Source organism: Apium graveolens, chromosome 6, assembly GCF_009905375.1.
Source record: "Apium graveolens cultivar Ventura chromosome 6, ASM990537v1, whole genome shotgun sequence".
NCBI lineage: Eukaryota > Viridiplantae > Streptophyta > Magnoliopsida > Apiales > Apiaceae > Apium > Apium graveolens.
The window spans coordinates 140,215,995-140,234,095 of NC_133652.1; the positions used below are offsets into that span (position 1 = coordinate 140,215,995).

At 36.6% G+C, this 18,101-nt stretch overlaps 1 protein-coding gene across 1 annotated transcript; it reads right to left on the reverse strand.

Annotated features, from left to right (window-relative positions):
* Window positions 1-1,252: 1,252 nt before the first annotated feature.
* On the reverse strand, window positions 1,253-1,980 carry LOC141665489 (uncharacterized). The gene is made up of 2 exons (XM_074471474.1): window positions 1,666-1,980; window positions 1,253-1,525 (listed from the first exon to the last, which is right to left on the reverse strand). The coding sequence occupies exons 1-2, from the start codon at window positions 1,978-1,980 to the stop codon at window positions 1,253-1,255; spliced, it is 588 nt and encodes a 195-aa protein (XP_074327575.1).
* Window positions 1,981-18,101: the final 16,121 nt, after the last annotated feature.

The following is an 18,101-nucleotide window of genomic DNA, read 5'->3' on the forward strand; positions in this document are numbered from 1 at the left end:
GATAGTTAGTGTGTGTGTGTTTGAATAAAAGATGAAATTAGTTTAAAACTGGTTAGACAATGGTTTGTAATAAAGAGAGTTTGTAAGATTTTGAATTTGGTTTGTAATAAAGTAATTAGTGGTTCTTATTTTCATACTTCAACCTAAAAAGATCATGGTTAGTGTTAAAGGGGTTTAGATACATTTCTTTATTATTTGTTATTCAGGTTGCACGGGTTTGGTGATTAGCTAGTAACCCCCAGACTTATACCCCGGGTCTGGAGGGCATTACAACAAATTTGGTAACTCTTCGGGAAAGACAAGTCTGGAGGGCATTACAACAAATTTGGTAACTCTTCTGGAAAGACATCTAAAAACTCTCTGACTATAGGTGTATCCTCAACTTTATCTTTAATTCCTTCATTCCCTACAATATATGCTAGAAAACCTTCACAACCTTTTCTTAACATCTTACAAGCCTTTAAAACTGATATCATAACACTGGGTTTTTCTACACTATCTCCCTTGAAATATACTTTCTTTTAGTTCGAACCGGTTAAACATATTCGTTTCTTATAATAATTTAGATTCCCTATACTTCGACAACCAATCCATTCCCAGAATCACTCCAAAGTCCCTCAGTTCTAACGGTAATAAATCCACTAAGAAGGTTTGTTCACCAATCAACTATGAACAAATTTCTGCCATTTGGAAGTTTTACTAGAAATCCATTATCTAGACTTTGCACAGGTACATTTAACTTATCCACATATTTTGTATCCACAAAAGAATAGGTTGACCCCGAATCAAACAACACATGAACATCTTGAGCATAAAGTTGAAGTGTACCTGACACAACATTATGAGATTTTTCGGCATCCTGAGTTGTCATTGCGCAGGTTCGTGCCACTGCCCTAGGTGCTGATTGTTGAAAAGGTCTTACTGTAGAAGTCATATTTCCTTTAGTTTCCACTTCTTGCCTGACTCTTTTTTGTGGGAAGTCCCTTGATAAATGACCTGGTTGTCCGCAACTGTAGCAAGAAATCACTTTAGGCTTGGGACATTGAGAAGCTATATGTCTCTTTTCTCCACAATTTTAACACAGCCCTTCAGCTTGATAACAAATATCGCCACCATATTTTAGTCCACATTTCTTACACTCAAATGCGGTGATCCTCTTATCACTTCCCCGAAAACTCTCTTTCTTCCTTATATGTAATTTCTTATTCTCCTTCTTAAATCTTGAGTTAACACTCAATTCTGTCTCTCTTCCTCATTTCTTATTGTTAAAGAATTGAGTGCGAGCTTCATAGTCCCTTTCTGCAATCCTCGCCTTCCCAACCAACTTATCAAATTGTTCCAACTCCAACAAGGACACCTTCTCTCTAATTTTGGGTTTCATCCCTTCTTGAAATCTCTGACATTTTCTGGCTTCAGTATCAACCTGATGAGGAGCAAACATGGAAAGTTCCAAGAATCTTAAGAGATACTCCGACACGGACATTCCTTCTTGCTTTAGTCCTAGAAACTTCATCTCCATCTCATTCTTCATACAGGTAAGAAAATATTTATCAAAGAACAATTCCTTAAACCTTGTCCAAGACATTTTAGAACAATCCTCAGTCTGTTTAACCGTATCCCACTAAAATACAGCTTCCCCCTTAATGGATGTGTTATAAATTTTACCTTTTGCTCCTCTGAACATTCTGATATCTCTATCACTTTCTCCATTTCTTTAATCCATATATTCGCAACATGTGGATCCAATTCTCCTTTAAAAATTGGGGGATCTGCATCCTTAAAAGCCTTGTATGTACACCTTCGCTTATTCTCGCCTTCTTTTTCCATATTTTCAACACGTTCCCCATTTATTTCGAGAGTATCCGCAGTTGTTCGCACCTCCATTAGGCTCTTAAACATATTCTTCATTTCTCCCAAAATCAACATCTCAGGGCTAATTTGTACACTGGATCCAGTCCCATCAGAATTTCCATCAGTCATCTTCTCCTACAATTAAACATATGATATTAATCCTACTTTATTCAAAATATGTGCCGCACATATCATGATATATGTCATAATTATGATCGATCGAGTACTAAACACGTCATACACCTTATATTGACCATGTTCAAGAATTACGACTACGCATTTTCTAAACGTACGTTAGGCCTACAATTGGACTACCCGCGATTCTAAATCCTATATTCATCCTATTTCTAAACCTTAGCTCTGATACCACCTGTGACGCCCCTGACCCCGGGATGACCTCAGAAACCCGAACCCGGGAATGCCAAACCAAACCAATCAACTCAATATATGCTTACACAACCTTAAACTTAATTAATAATATATAATTCTTACAGTATTCCAAGTATTATAACCAAAGTTCACGATACAACCATAAGTCTATACACAAGCATTATTCATTAAGTAACTACATGCTTTTCATCGTCTATTAAGCCTTAGTTCATCACATTCTTATCCTTTCCTGAACATCCTTCTCCAAAGTTCTTTCATGTGGAAGTTAGTGACATAAATGAGTGAGCTCAGATTGCTCGGTAAGCATATGTAGTAGAATTCAACTGAGGTTTATCCGAGAAGTCAAAGTTCATCAAACAAATATTTGAATAAAGAGACATGAAAGATTCTAAAATCAACAAAAATTCATCATATAGTTCTCACAAGATTAAAACTGAGTAATCAAGCATGACAGGTTCATCAATTCATCAAGTTGGGATCCCGGTCAGCTAAATAATCGGTTTAGCTTTACTTCCGATTAGGATGTATCATCATCAGTTCATCAATATCAATGCAAGAATACTCATTTTTCATCAGTGAAGCATTAGTCAAGCTTAAATCATCAATTAAAACATCAACAATGAATCAGTACAGTATATATTACAGTGCACCGCTTAATTTATTCTCTATGAATCCCGAACTTCGAATTACTATCGATCTTTCTTCCTAAATATATGATTCAAAAATGCACATAAATTTTATTATTAATATAACCTATTTATTTTCTAACTGAACTAATAATTACCAAATTACTAAATAAGATAAAGAAATTAAGTTCGCGATTAAGAAAAACTAACCGAATTCCTTGGTTGAAACAACCGAAGCGGATAGTTCTATTTAAGGAAACTATACAAACTTAAATAAGGAAAGTAAGGATTCATTTTTCCTACATCCTTGATATGGTACAATAGTAAGGAAGTTGGAAAAATATAGATTAAGAAATTCAACCTAACACTCGTGTTTTGATAAAAACTATCACACGACTTCCTCTATTTATTCCTCTTTCATAAGAACATATAATGGTACCTTTCTATTTATTCTAATATACTTCACTTCTCGTTTTTAATGTGGTACACAGATAGGTAGGGGAAAAAATAAATAAAATTTAAGCAAGGAACACATATCTAATAACATATATAAGCATCCTTTTAAAACTCACATAACCATTAGCTTCATCTACCTTATTTCTAATTGTTAAAATTTTAAGGTCAAGTTCTTCTATATATTCTCAGTCTTCTTCACTTATCTTGCCAATGTGGGTTGTGAAATCTCCTTTTTATTACCTAATATGCATATATCCCACATTGATTAGAGAATGAGAACAACCTCCCTCCATTGCCTATATAAACCCAACTTAGCTTTAGTTTCTACTTAGAAAACTTAAAACTTTCTATTGGCTTCAATATAGCCAATTAAATTCTGTTGTAAAGCTTTAATATAAAGAGAAATAGATAAATTTCTCATAATCAAGTAAAAGATAGAGTTTTAATGTTTAACTAGACTTTACCAAGTCCCAGATTGATGAGATTTTGCAAGAGATCTTCTCTCAACTCTATATAATGTTAGTAGACTTATTTGATTAGAAGATTGAAACCCACCTCTTCCCATAATGGAAGGTTAGCCTAGCACTACCAAAGTTCTAAATAATTTAAATGAGTAAAAATATTCTTTCACGTGGCTTCACTTATAGACTAAATAAAATAAAAACTTAAGCTTCTAAATAGGACATGAAACCTAAAATTTTACTCTTATAATAATGGAAAATGAAAACAATCATCTAAGTCCCATATTGATAAAATATAAAAGTGTCCATCTTCATTCTTTTATAAATCTTAAAACTTATGCTTATTTGTTTGTAAGGAAACTTGACCCACATCGAGAAGATGTGAGTACAAGGCTCATGCCTTAACTATATATTGAGGTTGAGCATGTGCCTATCAACCAAAAATTGATCTTGGCTACTTGGCGAAGCCCAAATAACACTTGCCCCGATATCAATTGGATCAAATATTGTACAAAATTTTATTTTGGTCCAACTTTAACTATATAAATGGACTTGCAACAAACTTAAATATCATACTAGACTTGAAAGCTATTATAGCTTTTAGTCTACATTCACTTAGTCCCACATCGAGAAGGTGTGGAACTGTTATTCCCAGTGGACTAACAATGAGATTTACAGAAGGGGGGTTGAATGTAAATCTCAAAACTTTTTCAAGTTTTGAGCAGTTTCTAAGGCTAAGTGTTTAAGTGAACAAATGTGTGTGAATTGCTTGAAGCTGATACAGATAGATATATATTCAAACACAAATGTAAAGAACACAAAGAACTTAAACTTTTCTGGTGGATTTGTTGTTCCTCTTTCTTGAATGAGTAAAGTTCTAGGCAAAGCATTGGGCTCCCTCCAAGTTTTCCTTATGTTGGCAATCTTGTTGAGAATCTCAGTCTTGGCAGTCCTGGTAAAGCCAGAATCCCTTTGTATGGCTGAGTAGACTCTAATCATGGTAGAGTAGCCTTCATTCAGAATTCTGTAAAGAGGCCAGGTTCTTTCCCCATCTCCTTTGTATTTGAACACTAGTCTTTCTGGTAGCTGTCTGTAGGCAGCTATTCCCCTTACTTCCTCCAGCTCATCTAGAGAGAGTTCAATGTCTGAAAATTCTTTTATGTCACAGATGTGAACATAATCATCTTTAGAGGCTTGAGGTTTAGGCTTAGGCTTCTGTGTGAATTTGATTGAGGCTCTAGAGGATGTTGATTTGATTCTTCTTTTCTGCTTCTTTGATGGTGGAGAAGAGGTTAGGAAGGTGGGCAATTTGATGGTGTCCCAATCAATTGGTTCCTCCTTGGGAATTATTGTTTCACCATGAATGTTCATGAAGGGGTCAGGCACAATGGATTCAGGAATAGAGGGTAGTGGTTTGGATATTGATTGGGTTTCTTCAGTCTTATCTACCATTTTTCTCTTTGCATTGACCTTCTTTCTGTTCCCTTTCTGCCATTCTTCTCTTTCCTTACTTCTTTCCTCCATCTCAGTACCAACCATGTCCCCCATAGCTTCATCTTCAGTTTTGTCTTCAATTTCTTTCTGTTCTTAAGCCTGACTTGACTTTAGCTATTTTTCAAGCTTTGTTTGTGCTCTTTTGTCAGCCTTTAGCTGTTTGGCTTCTTCCTTCAACCTTCTGGTTTCTTCCCTCTTGGCTATTGAGAATTTGGGATGTCCTTGCATCACACATATGCTCTTTCCCTCTCTGAAGATAATAACCATGTTTCTCCTTACAGCCACATCCATGGTCTCTTTGAGATATGAGATACTTCTACCCAAAAGCTTGTCCTCATCAGCCTTTGGAAGAGGAAAATCCACTTCTTTCAGAGGATATTTTGTAGAGTCCTTATTGGATCTGTTGTTGGGTTTGAGGACCATAGGTTTCAAATCCTTGGAAGAAGTCTCTCCAACCTTATTCCTCCTTACTGGCTTGAGTTCCATAATAATTGATTCCACTTTTGTGCTGTGCTTCACAAATTGTGATTGAGAAGTTGTAGAACCAAATATTTGTTGCATCTTTTCATCAATCTTCTTCCTTTGCTCTTTGACTTGCAATTCAGCTGCTGCTATCTGGATTAGATCAATTCCATCAAGCTTTTCTTTGATTTGAATAATTGGAGAAGTGGTGATGACAGGAACTAGCACTTGAGAAATTTGAACTATTGTTGATGGCTCTCCTTCCCCTTTCCCTTTATTCTCCCCCTTTTTATTATCATCAAGGGTAGGAGTCAAGCCTTGTACATTGGCCAGCTGCATGAGTAGATTTGTTTGAGTTTGTTGATTCTGAAGAATTGTGACCATAGAATCTTCAATGATTTGAACCCTGGTTTCCAATCTGGCCAGTCTCTTGTCAGCATCAGATTCTTTCCTCAGTCTCCCCAACAAATCTTGCATAGTACCATAAGGTATGACTGAATCCAACTTCTCATCATTGTAGGATTTCAGATCAGCAATGTCCTGTTTGAGCTCATCCACACTTAGATTTTGTTGGAAATGCTGCAACTGCAAGAAATGCAGAGATTCCAGATGAGCTTGAAGAATTGCCTTGGTACCAGCATCTGTAGTCTCCTGAAGGGCCTTCTGAATTGTCATGACTTGTCTAATCAAAGTGACACTAAACTCTCTTGGTGTTGAGGCTTTTGCCCATGCCCATTCAGGAAGATCAGGAACAGAACTTGGGCCTGCTACTCCCCCTAAGTTCATGCTCTCATCCAAAGAATTAGAGTCATCATCATTAGAATTCACTCCAAATTCTTCAGATGGCTCACCAGCTTGAGAAGGCAGCCTGTTAACAGCAACTTTGTCTCTGAGAAGAGATTCTGAAGTGTGTACAATGTGTAATGTCTGTTCTGCCTCCACATTGCCCTGAGCAGCCAATAATTGATAGGCTGAAACAGGATGAGTAAAAGTGTCAGCATCCAAGGAAATGTTATCAATTGCAGCTTTGAAATGTTGCTGAAATTGTCTTTCCTTTTCTGCATCATCCACTTTCATTGACTCACTAGCAATGGCTGGACCCACCCTTATAGCTTCTGTACCTGCCTTTCTCTCTTTTTCTCTATTTTCTTGCATCAGGGGCTCCCCCTGGCTCACACACACCCTCACACCCTCACCCTCACCTTCTAAGGTGGCACTCCCCTCACTCACTTTTGCCATGCTGGAAGAAATAGCATGCATATGGTGACTCTCAACCTCTCATTTTGCCTGGGAGCAACCCAGCCTCTCACTCAAAAGATCACTCCCTTCCCTCAAACCTAAAAGTGATTGTACAGTAGCCATGTCCTCTACAGTTGGTATTGTTTCTGTTATGTGTGTAGAAACCATCAACGGATAGGGAGTATCCGTTGAAGTGGAAACTGATGGTATCAACGGATAACTGCTGTTAAGCTTATCCGTTGAAGAACAACCACTTGGCAACGGATGAGAGATATCCGTTGAAGAAGGAAAAGATGTAGATATAGAAAGTGACATAATTGTTGAATCTGTGGGAATTGATTTTAAGTGAGGTAACACAGATTCTTCAATTACATCTGAAAGAATTGGCTGATGATCCAATAAATCATCTAAAAGATGATGATCATCAGGTTTTGAGTGGGGCTCCTCCCTGAGTTTTAATGAGGGAGAATCAGGAATTGATGTGAATATCATATCCACATCCAGAGAGGGTGATGGAGAGTTTGATGATTGGTGTGTTTCTATTATGAGAGAATGGGGCTGTGATTCCATATTTGCTGGAATCACATCAAGCTGAATTTGTGAAGGCTCAGATACAGGTGGATGTATCTGTGTTGTGTGTGTCCCTTGTGTGGAAACTAGGGTCTTGGCCTTCTTCTTCCTTGAAAAGGCTTTAATTGGTGAATGTGTGGCTACAGTGTCCCTCCCTCTTTTGTTCTGTGTCCTTGGTTGGGGACTATTTTCAATAGTTACATCCTTTTGGGAGGATGCAACTAGGGATGTGTTGGACTCCTTTTGAACCACCACAGTCTTTTGAGAGACTGGGGCTTGGCTGGCTTGGGTACCACTCACCTCTCCCACCTTATCCTGGGGGGTTTCTTGATGTTCACCCCTCCCCTCACCACTCACACCCTGTTCACTCCCTTCAGGGTTTATGGTAGTTGTTACAACTGTTGTCTTTTGAGAAACAACAGAGGTAGGTTTCTTTGACTTGAGTTTTGAAACTTTGGTTTTGGTGGCTTTGGCAGGAACCTGTTTGGACAAAGACACAGATTCCAAGGCCACACTAGAGGGCAAAGAAACAATGGGGTAGGAAATAGTAGGAGTTATAGAAGTGTTTACCTCACTTACCTGTGGTGCATTCATGATTGGCAAATATACCAATGGCACCTGGCTGTTGAGGTTCATTCTCAAAAGGTCTGCAAGGACCCTTTTCTCTTGTGCCCAGCATTTGAGTTTATTATTCTCATTTGATATAACCAAACCTTCAGCAACATGGTTAGCCAATAACATAAAGAATCTAGCATAGTAGATGTTATGTGGTCTATTAGCTTTGTTACCTAATCTGGATCCTAATTCTAGCATAACACAGTTGCTAAAATTAAAGTACCTATCAGAAACTAGCATATAGAGCATATTAACAAGAGATGAAGTTATGGCATCAAAATTGCTAATCTTCCCAGAGAAAACTTTAATGAAGGCATCTCCAAGAAAACTCCATTCTTTCCTAAGGCCTTTCCTTCTAATACTACCTAAACTAGCAGAATCAAAAGCATAGCCTATGGAGTCTAACATAGCAGATACATCTTTATCAGTGTGTGGTGTCATGGCATTATTCTCAGGCAACTTAAAGCAAGATTGTATATCATCACAGTTAATGCAATAGTCCTTACCTTTGAGAGAGAAGGTAATAGTCATATCTGTGGAGTTGAACTCTGCAGTTGTCCAAATCTCCTCAATCACCTCACAGTAGATGGTTGGGGCTTCCAGCATTGCATAGCTTAGTTTGCAGTTTTTGATGAAGTCCATCATCTTGTGATAATCAGAATGGGCTTCATTCTTTTCAACCAAGGCTACGAAATTATTCTTTTCATAAACAAATCATGTTTGAGATATAATTTTGACTACTGGTGCCATTGTTGTGAGTAGAGGTTGCAGAGAAAAACTTGAGAATTTTTGGGAGAGAAGGAGAATAAGAATTGCAAGAAAGCGTAAAGTGAAAATAAGAGTTCAATTGGGCTTTTATACTTTCTTGAATTAAAACATAAATAAAATGATTAAATGATACTTTTAAGTAAGTTACAGCCGTTCAAGAATAAATAAAACTGTAGAAATTCTGAAAACTACCATAAATACAAAGATATACAACACTGTATATCTGTATCAACGGTTGAGTAAAAGAATCAACGGCTGTGACTCACTTATAGTAACTGATGTGACACTTCAACGGATAAGGTAAATAGTTATCCGTTGATGATCAACACCATTTTATCCGTTGAAGGATAAAATTACCAGAAATGTATTTGTCTTTCAACGGATAATGAACATCCGTTGATAGAACAATTTTGGCTTTCAACGGATAGGGAATATTCGTTGATATGATAAGTCTTACTTAAAGCCAACTTTGTTCTTGCAGCAAATTCATTTCAGGCTTCAAGGCAGATTATATAGATGACATAAATTATGAATAATTAAGCATACCTAACTCACTTACTAATCTTGTGAATGTTGATTCATCAAGTGGCTTGGTAAATATGTCTGCAATCTGCTTTTCACTTGGAACAAAATGAAGTTCCACTGTACCTTTCATCACATGTTCCCTAATAAAGTGGTACTTGATATCAATGTGCTTGGTTTTTGAGTGCTGCACTGGATTTTCAGTAATGGCAATGGCACTTGTGTTGTCATAGAATATTGGAATTTTGTCAACAGTCAGACCATAGTCAAATAGTTGATTCCTCATCCATAGTATCTGTGCACAGCAACTACCAGCAGCAATGTACTCAGCTTCAGCTGTTGATGTGGAAACAGAATTCTGCTTCTTGCTGAACCATGACACAAGCTTGTTCCCTAGAAATTGACAGGTACCAGTTGTGCTTTTCCTGTCTATTTTGCAGCCTGCATAATCTGCATCTAAGTAGCCAATTAGATTAAAGCCAGACTCTCTAGGGTACCAAATTCCTAGATTTGGAGTCCCTTTGAGATATCTGAAAATTCTTTTAATAGCCACTAAGTGAGATTCTTTAGGGTCAGCTTGAAATCTAGCACAGAGATATGTAGAAAACATTATATCAGGTCTACTAGCAGTTAAATATAAAAGTGAGCCAACCATGCCTCTATAACTTGAAATATCCACAGACTTTTCAGCCTTGTTTAATTCAAGCTTGGTGGCAGTGGCCATGGGAGTTTTTGCAGATGAACAATCCATTAAGTCAAACTTCTTTAAAAGATCATAAATGTATTTAGTTTGACTAATGAAAATTCCATCACTAACTTGTTTAACTTGTAAACCAAGAAAATAAGTTAGCTCTCCCATCATGCTCATTTCATATTTACTTTGCATTAACTTAGCAAACTTTTTAAAAAGCTTATCATCTGTAGATCCAAATATAATATCATCTACATAAATTTGAACAAGTATTTTAGAGCCATTAACATTTCTAAAGATTAGAGTTTTGTCAACAGTACCTCTTATGAAGTGATTATCTAGAAGGAATTTTGACAAAGTCTCATACCAGGCTCTAGGTGCTTGCTTTAGTCCATAGAGTGCTTTCAACAGATAATACACATAGTCTGGAAAATTTGGATCTTCAAATCCTGGAGGTTGGCTTACATAAACTTCTTCCTCTAATTCCCCATTTAGAAATGCACTCTTGACATCCATTTGATAGACTTTGAAATTGGCATTAGCTGCATAGGCTAGAAAGATTCTGATGGCTTCAAGTCTGGAAACTGGAGCAAATGTTTCATCAAAATCTATTCCCTCTGTTGAGAGTAGCCTTTAGCAACCAATCAGGTTTTATTCCTTATGACAATGCCATTTTCATCCATCTTGTTTCTGAATACCCATTTTGTGTCAATAGACCTCTTGTTCTTTGGCTTGGGTACCAGCTTCCATACTTTGTTTCTCTCAAATTGGTTTAGCTCTTCTTGCATTGCTAAAATCCAATCTGGATCCAATAGAGCTTCTTCCACTCTCTTAGGTTCCTCCTGTGATAGAAAGCTACTATACAGACATTCATCTTGAGTAGCCCTTCTAGTTTGCACTTTAGATGTAGCATCACCAATGATCAGTTCAAAAGGGTGATTCTTGGTCCATTTCCTTTGAGGTGGTAGATTAGCTTTAGATGAGGTTGCCTCAGTATTGTCATGATGTGAGATAGAATGTTGATTGGTTGAAACTCCCCCTGAGTTGCTGATCCTTTGAAAGGAATTGGGAGCTCTATCAACTGATGAAGTGAATTGATTATCCGTTGACAGACTGTGATCGACGGATGCTTCATTATGAACTTCAACGGATGATGCACTTTGTCTTTCAACGGATGCTGCATTGCTTCTTTCAACGGAAGCTGAATTATGACTTTCAACGGATGCAGCATTCTGTGCATTATCCAAAGGCAGATTCTGAATTTTTCTTGAGATGCCTTCTTCATCATTCTCATTTTCACTATCATCACAATATATCTCAATGTTGTCAAATTTGAGCCCTTCATGATGTCCCTCATCTGTTAGTCCATCAATCTTTTTATCATCAAACACAATATGCACAGATTCCATGACAATGTTTGTTCTTAGATTGTAGACCCTATAAGATTTTCCAGCAGAATAACCAACAAATATTCCTTCATCAGCCTTTGCATCAAACTTCCCTTTTTGATCAGATTGATTCCTTAAGATGTAACATTTGCAACCAAAGACATGCAGAAAGTTTAAAGTTGGTTTTCTTCTCTTGAATAGTTGATAGGGAGTCATGCCTTTTGCCTGATTGATTAGAGAAATATTCTGAGTGTAACATGCACAGTTAACAGCCTCAGCCCAAAAGTAAGTTGGGAGTTTTGACTTTTCAAGCATTGTCCTTGCAACTTCAATTAGTGATCTGTTCTTCCTTTCCACCACACCATTTTGTTGTGAAGTCCTTGGAGCTGAGTACTCATGCATGATCCCATTTTCTTCACAGAACAACTTCATGGTTGAATTCTTGAACTCAGTTCCATTGTCACTCCTAATATACCTTACTTTGAAATTAGGATGATTGTTGACTTGCTTGATATGATTGATAATGATTTCACTAGCTTCATCCTTTGATCCAAGAAAATAGACCCATGAAAACTTAGAGAAATCATCAACAATCACTAGGAAATATCTTTTCCTTGAAATTGACAATACATTGACTGGTCCAAAAAGATCCATGTGTAGCAGTTGTAATGGTTCATCAATTGCAGATTCAAGCTTCTTACTGAATGATACTTTCTTTTGCTTTCCTTTCTGACAAGCATCACACAGTCCATCCCTTGTGAATTCCACTAGAGGCATTCCTCTAACTAAGTCCTTTTTGACTAGATCATTCATTGTCTTGAAATTCAAATGGGATAGCTTATTATGCCATAGCCAACTTTCAACTGCACTTGCTTTGCTGAAAAGACAAGTAATGGATTCTGCATCTGTAGAGTTGAAGTCAGCTAGGTACACATTTCCTTTTCTAACTCCAGTTAGAACCACTTTATTGTCCTTCTTACTTGTGACAATACAGGCTTCAGAATTGAAGGAGACAGTATTCCCTCTGTCACAAAGTTGACTGATGCTCAATAAGTTGTGTTTGAGACCATCAACCAATGCAACTTCATCAATGATGACATTTCCTTTTGAAATCAAGCCATATCCCATAGTGAATCCTTTGCTGTCATCTCCAAAGGTTATGCTAGGGCCAGCTCTCTCCTTAAACTCTGTGAGCAGGGTGAAATCTCCTGTCATGTGTCTTGAACAACCACTGTCCAAGTACCATAGATTCCTTCTTTGTCCCTGCACACAACAAAATCAATCAAGTTGATTTTGGTACCCAAGTTTCCTTGGGTCCAGCCTTGTTAGTCTTTTTCCTAGACTTCATTCCTCCTGTATCTTTTGATTTAGGTAACTTTGGGTCAACCTTGATCTCAGATGTGGTTGGTTGAAGTATAGGGTCAGTCACAGAATCATTTAGCACATTTGATCGATAAAGCATAGATTGTGCAAACATGTTATTCCACATAGGCATATTGTATGGCATGTGAGGCATACTAAATGCAGTAAAATAGGGATTATTAATATATGGCATGTTTGCAAGATGTGCATGAGGATTCTGATGAGACATAACAGGCATAGCATGCAGAGGTGATATAGACATGTTAGGCATGGAGGGATTTGAAGGCATGGGAGCATTTTTAACAGATTTGCAATTATCAGATAGGTGATTAACACTTTTACAATGCACACAGCTTTTTCTAGGAGCATACCTATCAGGTGTGTAATTGTTATGTTTATTAATCCCTACCTTCCCATTTCTTTTAGATTTTCTTTTAGTTTCCTTCTTATCCTCAACCAACTTAAGCCTATTTTTCAGCTGATCTAAAGTCATGTGTCCTATATTCACCTTACTGACATCTTTGGATGTGATGGCTCCTTCTTTGACAAAGTTCTTGAGAGTTAAATCATTCTTCTTATTAAGATTTTTATTACTTGCCTGTTTTAATTGATGAGCCTTCAACGGATGCTCTTTTTCTTCCTTCAATGGATAACTTTCATCATCCGTTAATTCCACATCCGTTGACAATCCATCAATTAATTCTAACTTCTTTTTGTTTTTCTTCCAGGCATCCTCACAGAATGATTCAAATCCCTGAACCTTGGCAATTTGAACACCAACATCCCTAGATGTTTTCCAGGCCTTGATTACCTCTTGCTCACTTTCTAACTGTTTAGAAAGAATTTCTACTTTCTTAACAGCTTCTTTTAGTTCACTCTCAATAGTCAAGCATTTAAGTTTAATCTTTTCAAGCTCAATTACCTGACTCTCTAACACAGCATTCCTATCACTTAAAAAAACATTATTTTCTTTGATCCTAGTGTTTTCTTTAGCTAGTGATTTAAGAGAAACACGCAAATGATATAATTCATTGGACATATCATTTATGGCTTCATTGCATTCATGTTTAGAAAGCTGAGAGAGATCAGTAGTAATTACCTGGTTGCTTGATGAACTAGTTTCATTTTCATCAGAATTAGCCATCAGGGCTAGGTTGACATATTCCACATCATCATCTTCATTTACCCCATCTGCTGCCCAATCATCTTGAGTGAGAAAAGCTCTTTCCTTTTGTTTAAGCAAATCAAAATACTTCTTTTTGTAATCAACTTGCTCAAATTTCTTTTTCTCAGAATTTGGCTTCCTACACTCACTTGCAAAGTGCCCACTAATGCCACAGTTGTAACATTTGAACTTTGATTTGTCCACCATGTTTTTGTTTGGCTTAGTGAACTTTGTGTTTTTCCTGAACTTTATCTTTGCAAACCTCCTGGACAGAAAGGCCAGATGTTCATCAATATCATCAGATTCATCCTGACTGGAATTGTCTTCATCCTCAGCAACTTGCTCTTTACCCTTGCTTGATTCTGATTTGCTTGTGCCAATTTTGAGACTTGGCATTGTCTTTTCCTCATATCTGGCTTCAACTTTTTCACTGTCAGCTACAAGTGCAACTGATCCTCCTTTTCTCTTTCCCTTTTCCAACAGCTCATCTTGCTCCATCTCAAGTTCATAAGTCTTCAAAATTCCATATAATCTTTCAAGTGTGAAGTCCTTATAATCTTGAGAATTTCTTAGAGAAACAGTCATAGGCTTCCATTCCTTTGGTAGAGACCTTAGAAATTTTAAATTGGAGTCCTTGACTTGGTACACTCTCCCATACAGCTTTAATCCATTCAATAGTTTCTGAAATCTGTTGAATGTATCATTCAATGATTCTCCTTCTTCAAAATGAAAATATTCATATTGTTGAATGAGAAGCTGCATTTTGTTTTCTCTAACTTGCTCAGTGCCTTCATAGATAAGCTGCACAGTATCCCAAATTTCCTTAGCAGTTTGGCTGTTGATGACATTGTCAAACATATCTTGATCCGGGCCATTAAACAAAATGTTCATGGCTTTCTTGTCCTTGTGGACCTCTTCAATATCTTCAACAGTCCATTCTGCCTTTGGCTTCGGAATAGACTGTCCAACAGCAACTATAGCAGTAGCAGCTGTGGCCACCTTGTGTAGGATGTGAGGACCATTCTCAATGCAGTTGATGTAGCTTTCATCTTGAGAGAGAAGATGTAAATGTATCTTCACCTTTCAGTGATGATAGTTATCTCTTTCCAGGATTGGAATCTTTACACCAATATCCTTCTTACTCATGATGTTAGCAGAATAGATCTTTAAACTCTTTGTATGTTAAGAGCTCGCTCTGATACCAATTGTTATTCCCAGTGGACTAACAATGAGATTTACAGAAGGGGGTTGAATGTAAATCTCAAAACTTTTTCAAATTTTGAGCAGTTTCTAAGGCTAAGTGTTTAAGTGAACAAATGTGTGTGAATTGCTTGAAGCTGATACAGACAGATATATATTCAAACACAAATGTAAAGAACACAAAGAACTTAAAAACTTTTCTGGTGGATTTGTTGTTCTACCAGAGATGTGTTATTTCAGAAAATCTGTGATTCAAAGAATTAAATCACAGCTGCTTCCTAGTACAAAATAGATGATTTTCTCTCTTGATATTTCTAAACAGCTCAGGAAAATTCTCTTCTAATTACTAGCTGCTACTTGGTTTATATATCACCAAGTTTATAAGTGAAGACAAAACTGTAAAATACAATTGAAAGGATTCTTCACATGTTTCTTCTTCATTTCTCTATCCAATGCAATCTAGGATAATCTGTGAATCTTTGAATACTTCCTTGTTTGCATCAGAATGGGAATGCTACATTTTCTTGATTCCTCCTAGAGGCTTCCACATTCCAGTTTGTCTCTGTCAACCCATGTGCCTCTGTCAGCTTGTGAATTGTCACTATCAACTGCTAATGAACCAAGCATCCGTTGAAGCTTTCATCCGTTGATGCTTTATCCATTGAGGCTTTATCCGTTGAAGCTTTATCCATTGATGCATTATCAGTTGAAGTCTTTATCCGTTGAAGCACTTATCCATTGATGGATATTATCCGTTGAAGCATTAGAGACATCCGTTGAAGCTTTGTTTCTTATCCGTTGAAGGTCTTCAATATCCGTTGATACTTCTTCACTCATACAAAATTACAAGGCATGAAATATTTACAATTAGCCCTCCTATTTGTATATCCATTAGTAGTCAACATGACTGATAATTTCCTACAACATCTAAGAATTACAAATTGAAACCAGAGAATGAAATGTGCTACAATACTAAACTTATTGCTAAGTAAAGCTACTCCTTCAATGGATAGCCAAGATGGTCTTATCCGTTGAGGCTACAAACACTAGATTTCTACTTAAGTGTTTTGTTTAACTTATCATCAAACTAATACACATATTCCTAACAGGAACTAACCAAGTTACTTGCTCTATAAAAAGAGCTCTACTACTAATTTTATTTCCAAGGCAATATTTTCACTTTCAAGTGTAATGTTCCGTCCTACTAGGCTTTGTCTAGTAAAAGATGCGGGCTAATTTATTTTAGCTTACGTGCTTTAGTAAAAAATTTCATCTTTTTATTCCTATTCAGCGTTTATCTCTTATCATCTTTTACTCTTTCCGTCATTCCTCTTCCTCGTCCTATCATTTCGGTTCGTATCCCCTTTAAAAAAATTTGGGAGCTCGACATATACGAGCAAACCAACAATACACAAGACAAATTTTATTTAAAATTTAATCAAATATTTTTATAATATGCATAATACTTGTAAAAATAATATGAGTACATAAATTTATTTTACTTAATTATAATTTTGTCGGGATATTACATTTAGGTTACTATTTGGTAACCTAGCCATGGTTAATTTCTTACCATGGTTAGTTAGTTTAGTTAGTTTGGTTCGATACGTTTATTTATTCGTTTACGCGTTTGCTTGGTCGCTTATTCATTTTCGTAATAATTTCTCGTAAACGGTTCACGGTGTAAATCCTTTCGTATACATTCTTTATGTTTTGAAGTATCGTTCTTGGATATAAATCCTTAAGATTTTAAATTTGTAATTATATTGTGATTCCCGTAATTCTTGATGGTTCGTAGATACGGTCATTTTTCAAAGTTCATTTTCTTCGAAAACTAATAGCATTTACATACACTCATTTGGGATGTATAATCACAATATCAACTTGGAATCTTAAATTTAAAACTCGTATATGGTGTGGTCGCAAAAGTTTTTATTAAACCGCAAGGTTGTTAGGAATATGTTGTGAACTTGATGATATATTATACAAAACACCTTAGTAGATGTAACTTAGTGAATTTTGTAGCACTCGATGGATGGTCAAATATAGTCCCAACGGATGATTCAATGTAGTCCCGACGGATGATGGTTTGATATCCATCGAGTGAGTAGCTTATGTAATAATAAGTATTGTAGCACATTTCTGCAAACAACTTTATATAGATTCTGTAGGAGCTTATGAGTCATGTTGATTACTAGTAGATATGCAGAATAGGTTGATTAATTGTAAATATGAGATGTCTTGTAATTCTGCATAAGTGAAATGGAGTCAAGTGTCAAATAGCTACCCGACGGAAGATCAACAAAGCTACCCGACGGATGATCAACAAAGCTACTTGACGGATAACAAGCATGTACCCGACAAATAATCAATTCAAATATTTGTTGACAGTGACAACACAGTCACATGCGTTGGGTGTTTGCAAAAGGAATGTGGCAGCCTGTTTAGCAGGAAATTGAGAACAAAGAAGCATTACCATTTCCATGCAAGTTATGAAGATTTTCAAAGATGCTGGAATAGAGTAATGAAGCAGCATGGAGTTAGACTTTGTTAGGAATATGTGTATTAGTTTGATGATAAGTTAAACAAAACACTTAAGTAGAAATCTAGTGTTTGTAGCCTCAACGGATAAGACCATCTTGGCTATCCGTTAAAGGAGTAGCTTTACTTAGCAATAAGTTTAGTATTGTAGCACATTTCATTCTCTGGATACAAGTTGTAATTCTTAGATGTTGTAGGAAAGTATCAGTCATGTTGACTACTAGTGGATATGCAAATAGGAGGGCTAATTATAAATATTTCATGCCTTGTAATTTTGTATAAGTGAAGAAGTATCAACTG

Bases quoted from the DNA above. Each gene is read 5' to 3' on its own strand.
- LOC141665489 (XM_074471474.1), bottom strand. From the start codon at position 1,980: ATGACTGATGGAAATTCTGATGGGACTGGATCCAGTGTACAAATTAGC. The intron at 1,526-1,665 runs GTAAAATTTATA...ACCTGTATGAAG, and splicing joins AATGTTCAGAGGAGCAAAAG to AATGAGATGGAGATGAAGTT.